The sequence below is a fragment of the Lepus europaeus genome, chromosome Y (genome assembly GCF_033115175.1).
Source record: "Lepus europaeus isolate LE1 chromosome Y, mLepTim1.pri, whole genome shotgun sequence".
Taxonomy (NCBI): Eukaryota; Metazoa; Chordata; class Mammalia; order Lagomorpha; family Leporidae; genus Lepus; species Lepus europaeus.
The window spans coordinates 1671250-1678588 of record NC_084851.1 but is presented as its reverse complement, the minus strand read 5'-3'; the positions used below and the strand labels follow the sequence as shown (position 1 = coordinate 1678588).

At 39.6% G+C, this 7339-nt stretch overlaps 1 protein-coding gene across 1 annotated transcript; it reads left to right on the top strand.

Annotated features, from left to right (window-relative positions):
• Positions 1–374: 374 nt before the first annotated feature.
• Positions 375–1996, top strand: LOC133753979 (heat shock transcription factor, Y-linked-like). Its single transcript, XM_062184618.1, has 2 exons — positions 375–887; positions 1319–1996. Exons 1-2 carry the CDS (start codon positions 375–377, stop codon positions 1994–1996), a joined length of 1191 nt encoding a protein of 396 aa, XP_062040602.1.
• The last annotated feature ends 5343 nt before the right edge of the window (positions 1997–7339 follow it).

The following is a 7339-nucleotide window of genomic DNA, read 5'->3' as shown; positions in this document are numbered from 1 at the left end:
AGGAATCATTCAACTTATGAAAATTTAGTAAAGAATGTAGCTAGTAAGAAGGGGAAAAGTTCTAATCTAGGCATTTTATCCATTTTATTAAACCAAAATATTTGCTGTGAACAAGAATTTGCAGCATGTGTATTGTGTAAATTGTCTGTGAATATTTTATTTTAACTTGTTTTGTTTTGCAGGGAGGAAAGTCAACATTGGGCAGAATGTCATATTTGCAGTGCTAAGAGACACAAGTCCTCTTATGATGTCACAGTAACTCAGGATGGGGACCATGGTGATGGTTGACATCAGCTAGTCTTGTGTGGGCTACTAAAGCAACATTTAGGCCTCAGTTCTCAAAACCAGGCAGAAGCCAAAGAAGTTTATTTGCGATGGCCCAGGTTCCCTCAGAAGTTCAAGATGTCTCTCCTCAGAGTGGAACAACTGACTCAGAAAACACCGCTGAAGCTCCAGGCTGGTATCCCACAATCGATAATGACTTGGATTTAAGGTCTGTAGTTGAGGAAAATGCCTTTCAAGCTTTGTCTGAAGGACCCTTGATAAAAAGACCACGCTATACACTTTGTAACTCTGATACCCCAGAAGGGAATGATTTTGTTTCTCTGACCTTTCCTGTAAAACTTTGGAAGATAGTTGAAAGTGATCAATTTAAGTCAATTTGGTGGGACGAAAATGGGACTTCTATTGTGATAAATGAAGAATACTTTAAGAAAGAAGTGTTGGAAAGAAAGACTCCTTTTAAGATATTTGAAACAGACAGCATGAAAAGCTTAGTTCGGCAGCTCAACCTTTATGGATTTAGAAAAATACGACAGGATTTCCAAAGATCTGCATCCCTGACTGACTTTCTGGAAGAAGGAAACAGCATACCCGTTTTTAGCAAGGTATTTAACATATTCACTTACACCTAATGTAGGCATCACAACTAAGTTTAGTTTGTACCTCACTTAATATGTTTATTTATGGAGTAAGACACAAAGTTTAAAATTGGCTGGATTAACATTAAATTTTTGTGAGAAGAAAGTTTAGGATTCAAAAATATAAGCAGTGTTACTAGTTATTTTGAATCTTATCAATGAGCTCCACACAAAGAAATTAAGGCTAGTTTAGTGGAACGGTTATCATATTTAAATGTTTACTAACTTTTACATTTAGGAATAATCAAGCTTTATTTCTTGTAATTATGTTGAACCTGATGTTTTAGATTTTATAATTTTATCTATTCATTTATACATAGATTTCATATATTCATATATATTAATTTGTGACTCTCTTGGTTTGAAGTATCACTAAATGCTTTCTCCTTTGGTTTCAGTTACAGTTCTATCAGAATCCAAATTTTAAGCGAGGCTGTCCCCAACTTCTAGTAAGAATGAAGCGCAGAGTTGGGATTCAACATGCATCACCACTATCTGCTTCTTTAGTTCACGATCTTGACAAGACGTACCTCAGTGCAGGCGAGTATGTGCAGTCTCAAAATTCTAGTTCATCTACACAAACTAATGGAGAACGTTTACTTTCAACTTCTACAAATTTAAGTGTGCCTCCTACTAGCCATAGAATTGCTAATTCAAATGATCCAATGACAAGGAATATTTTGACTCCTCCATCAACTTCCATTGCACCATCAGTACAATTTGTAACAAATCAACATGCTCTTTTAAATCAAATGACCACTTCTCATAGGCATTCATGTAGTACCTACACTCAAGCACATGGCCATATCCTGAACATTGTGACAACTACAACTTCTATTTCCCAATTTCAAATATTGTCTCCTGTGCAGAATAATTATTTTGGACTAATGGCAAACCGTCCTGCTTTTGCACCTAGACATCCTTCTTTACCAACACTTGTGGGTCCATTTTCTAGCACGCTAACAGCAAGTAATCCATGGTTCACTATGCCAATGATAGCTAGTAGAACTGCTGCTGCTCCGTCAATGTCAACTAATCAACCATCCTCAATATACCAATATCCTAATTACAACTGACCTTCTACTAAATGAAAATTAGACACGGAAAGGTGTTATGTTCATCAGTTCTGAAAAAAATGCCTGGAATTCTATTACTTGAACAATAAAATGACAATGATCAATCAACTTAATGGTTTTTTTCTTTTCAAAATATAGTTTTATAGTACATATTTTATGTTGGGAGGCTAGTCTGCTATTAGTTGTATAGTTTATGAAGTTCTAGTCATTTGATATGAAACTTGACATTTAATATTTCAAAGTTAACTTTATTTCATTTTATATTTTATAAAGAAATGTATTAATACATTGGATTCTCAGGGTCAAAGCAAATGCATAATAATTACTAGAATACAATTCAATTCTATTTTCTTTTTTTTGAAGTTAGTCTTTTTTTAAACTTTTATTTAATGAATATAAATTTCCAGTGTACAGCTTATGGATTACAATGGCTTCCCCCTCCCATAACTTCCCTCCCACCCACAACCCTCCCCTCTCCCGCTCCCTCTCCCCTTCCATTCACATCAGGATTCATTTTCAACTCTCTTTATATACAGAAGATCAATGTAGTATAAAGATTTCAACAGTTTGCACCCACATAGAAACACAAAGTGAAACATACTGTTTGAGTACTAGTTATAGCATTAAATCACAATGTACAGCACATTAAGGACAGAGATCCCACATGAGGAGCAAGTGCACAGTGGCTCCTGTTGTTGACCCAAAAAATTGACACTCTAGTTTATGGCGCCAGTAACCATCCAAGGCTGTCGTCATGAGTTGCCAAGGCTATGGAAGCCTTCCAAGTTTGCCGACTCTGATCATATTTAGACAAGGTCATAAAAGACAGAGTGAGGATAGTAACCAATGATCCTAAGAGTGGCATTTACCAGGTTTGAACAATTATACAGCATTAAGTGGGGAAGAGGACCATCAGTACACACAGATTGGGAGTAGAGCCATTGGTAGTAGAGTAGAGGTTATGATTACAAAGGAATGAGGCCCAAGTACGCTAGACAGGGTTAGAACAAAGGACAGAGTCATTATTAGAGGAGCTAAGAAAGGTGCTGTCTCAGCTACAATTAAGTTTTTTGATTGAGAGGCAAATAGAACCTGACAGAAGGGGCTTGATAATAATCTGGTGGGCTTTAGGCCTTGTAAGTTAAGAGGCCCAGACCTATCTATCTCTTCACATGGGGTATATCCTAAGGGAGGTGTGAACCTCCTAGGGGAAGGCACTCTGTTGACTTTCATTACTTGGCTGGCCTGGGAGGAGAGCTGGCCAGGTAAAGGCAGGGGGCATCTCTAACAAGAAATTTACAGTTCTGCCTGCAATGTTGCTGACCCTACTTGACCACACCCTCAGCTGCAGTGGTCACCTTGGAAGTTGGGCTGAGTGAAGGGCTTTCAGCTTAGAGCCAATAAGATCTGTGGCTCTGACCTGGGCATCCTTTGACTCCAGGGCAGGTCCATTTCCAGTGATCCAACTCTTGGCAGAGCTGCCAGGGCTCTTCACAAGCTGACTTCTGCTGAAGCCCAGGCTTACCACATTGAAAGCCACCGTAGTGGACTGACACCACGGCTCACTAGGCTAATCCTCCACCTGCAGTGCCAGCACCCTGGGTTCTAGTCCCAGTTGGGGCACCAGATTCTGTCCTGGTTGCCCCTCTTCCAGGCCAGCTCTCTGCTGTGGCCCAGAAGGCAGTGGAGGATGGCCCAGGTGCTTGGGCCCTGCACCCCATGGGAGACCAGGAGAAGCACCTGGCTCCTGCCATCAGATTGGCGAGATGTGCTGGCTGCAGCGGCCATTGGAGGGTGAACCAACGGCAAAACAGAAGACCTTTCTGTCTCTCTCTCTCTCTCACTATCCACTCTGCCTGTCCAAAAAAAAAAAAAAAAAAAATACATGTATTTGGAAACATCTCTTAAATATCTAACATGGTGTAACTTGTTTAGCCAGTAAATTCAAGTACAAGTATATAAAAATGGTGGGAGCTGGCACTGTGGCACAGTGGGTTAAAGCCCTGGCCTGAAGCGCCAGCATCCCACATGGGCACCAGTTCTAGTCCCAGCAGCTCCTCTTCTGATCCAGCTCTCTGCTATGGCCTGGAAAAGCAGTGGAAGATGTCCCAAGTCCTTGGGCCCCTGCACCCATGTGGGAGACCTGGAAGAACTGGCTCCTGGATCCTGGCTTTGGATCAGCCCAGCTCTGGCTGTTTTGGCTATCTGGGGAGTGAACCAGTGGGTGGAAGACCTCTCTCTCTGTCACTACCTCTCTCTGTAACTCTGTCTTTCAAATAAATAAAAATCTTTAAAAAAAAAAATTGTGTTAGTTTCTTTCTACCACCAAGTTTAAAACATCTGATACAGATTCAGCTCACATGAATCAAAATGTATCTGATTAATTTAGCAGTTTAAATTTATGAGCAATCTTCTATCTATAAGCCAATTAAAACAGAGTTCTTAATAAGTTATCCCATGTAGACAAACAATATGTATACACATGCAACATAACATACCAGAGAGGACAATAAAGCAGCTTCAGTAATAGCTTTTTTTATTTTTAATTTATTTTTTTATTTTTTGACAGGCCGAGTGGACAGTGAGAGAGACAGATAGAGAGAAAGGTCTTCCTTTTGCTGTTGGTTCACCCTCCAATGGCCGCCACAGCCGGAGCATCTCACTGATCTGAAGCCAGGAGCCAGGTGCCTTTCCTGGTCTCCCATGGGGTGGAGGGCCCAAGCACTTGGGCCATCCTCCACTGCACTCCCTGGCCACAGCAGAGAGCTGGCCTGGAAGAGGGGCAACCGGGACAGGATCGGTGCCCCGACCGGGACCAGAACCCGGTGTGCCGGCGCCACAAGGTGGAGGATTAGCCTAGTGAGCCGCGGCGCCGGCCCAGTAATAGCTTCTTAAACTCTTTGTTTTTTAAAATTACTAACTGATTCAAATTACCTTCTGCTCTAAGTAGCCTGTATTAACCATGCTTTCTCTGAATTGGAACCTGTAGCACATTATTGGCTTCATCTGTTTACAGAACCATCCCAAAGTACTGAATGCAACATACATGACTGGAAAAAGTCCATCAGAACCTACAGGAGGGCAGCTAAACACAGAATCAACAATATTTTAGTTTCATGAGCAGCAAATCTGATATACGAAACTGTGGATGACAAGACTTCAAATAGCCATGTTTAAAATTTTAAACTCATTAACCAACAAAAGGCATTTGCTTACTCCACACAGTATTTTCAAAAGCACTTGTAGGATTTTACAAAGCATTTAACCCTTTTAGACCTCAGGGCCTTTCTCATTAAGATGACCATTAATTTAGTACCATAAGATCATTTTTAACTTTCAGACATTTATATCAGTAGCATTTTATATTATAAAACTTAAAATTTAGCACCACTTCACATCTTGACAGTACTTCTAATATAATCCAAATAGCCTGATTAGTTGGTGTCTCTACAAGACAGGAGCCCATCTGGAATTGTCAAAGTGTAAATTTTTGGAATTTTGATTTTTTTAAATGACTGTCAAGGATGCCAAGAAAACTCAAAATCTAAAATATCTGGTTGAAATAAAATTCTTTAACATCATGACATTATATAGACCAAATCTGATCCTTGTTACAAGGTGACTATTCAAATGTTTGAAAAAAAGCACATATTTAAATAACCCATAGCTCTTAATAAAAAGTCAGATATTTTTAAATAATTAGGACTTAACAGAGACATCCAGGGAACATAATAGATAGCTTTAACTGACTGCTTTAAGAGACTCATATTCTAACTTTATGTCAAAAATAGATAGATAGCTTTTGTAGGCAAGATTTCTTTCTTTCATAACCTTCTGTGACTAACACAACCCTCTTCAATGTACTTGAAACATTCTATCATTTCCATCCAGTCTAAACTAGCCATCAAGATGAAGTCATTCTTACAAACCATGCCCTTCTTTTTTCAAAAAACCTCTTTCCTTCCTAACCTTCCTTACCAAGAACACATTTTTCCTCTTAATCTTTCCTACCAAGCATGTGTTTCTATACTTGTGATGTTTTCCATTTGCCAATGTCCTGATTTACTTTTTGAAAAACTTGACAAAAATTTCCAATTTAAGACAACATTTTTAAATAAGATAACACATCAAATTTCATCCTGAGTTACTTTAAGCAGTGTTGAACTAATTTTCATAGACAGTTTATGAAAACATATTTGTTAAACCAACCCAGATAGTTTTCCTACAGTATTATAACATACTGAGAGTAGCAAAGTTTACATTTAGATGCATTTATCTCATTTGCCTTATCCCAATTTAAATTAGCAGTTACATATAAATGACTTAAGATTCTGATATTATATTATATCTCTATCTGAATTCAATTAAAATTAATATTGCATTCATCTAAAACAAGTACTCATTTCTCATGCTGTTTCATTGAGTGCTGATTACCTGAAAACCTGTTAAAATAAATTGCAAAATAAGTTCAATGAGTTACAAAGCAATATTTTTAAAGGTAGTGATCTTCCTAGATTCAAAGAGAGAAATTTCTTGAAACTGTGTCTAGTTACAATTGATTTTTTTTTTTTTACACTAAGAAACCTTAGGTCCATGATGTCATAATCAATCAGCCACTTGAACAGCCTCTGAAGAAAAGTTCAGGCTGCTGCAAGACCTTTCCCAAGGGTGATGGTGGACCAGAGGCAAGATAAGAAATGGAGGTCAAAGGACCTGATTTTTCTGTCTAGCTTGCTCCTGATAAAATAAAAGAGCCATCAGAAGGGTGGGATACCTAATTTGATTCTCAAAAACCAGGGAGCTCAAAAGGATGGGATTACCTCTCCCTTGCTATTCTTATGGAAAGACTGGGACAAGAGAGGAAGGGGCAAAAGACCAGTTGGAGGACAAAGGCTGGAGTGAAAGTATGGAGAGAGCCATTCCCAAACATAGAGAGGATCATTGATAAGAAAGGGAGAGTCGACTTTGGACCAGGTCCAAAGATAAAGTCAGATTTTCTGGCTGGGGTGGGGAGGTATATTGCACCAAGATAGTGAACAGTTGGGACCACAAACATAGATGGCAGGGGTTTCAGCTCAGGCCCTTGACTTCTAGTGGAAACTTTGGAGGCAAATAGGACCTGGGTCAGAGAGCAGTACACATAGGTTTAGATCAAAGATAGAAATCTTGAATGAAATCAGGGTCAGGCCAGCACCTTGGCTCACTAGGCTAATCCTCTGCCTGTGGCACCAGCACACCGGGTTCTAGTCCCGGTCGGGGCACCGGATTCTGTCCCGGTTGCCCCTCTTCCAGGCCAGCTCTCTGCTGTGGCCCGGGAAGGCAGTGGAGGATGGCCCAAGTGCT

What these genes read in the sequence shown, in the direction of transcription:
- LOC133753979 (XM_062184618.1), top strand. Translation starts at nt 375, where the DNA reads ATGGCCCAGGTTCCCTCAGAAGTTCAAGATGTCTCTCCTCAGAGTGGA. An exon ending in GCATACCCGTTTTTAGCAAG is followed by an intron (nt 888 to 1,318) that starts GTATTTAACATA and finishes CTTTGGTTTCAG; the next exon opens with TTACAGTTCTATCAGAATCC.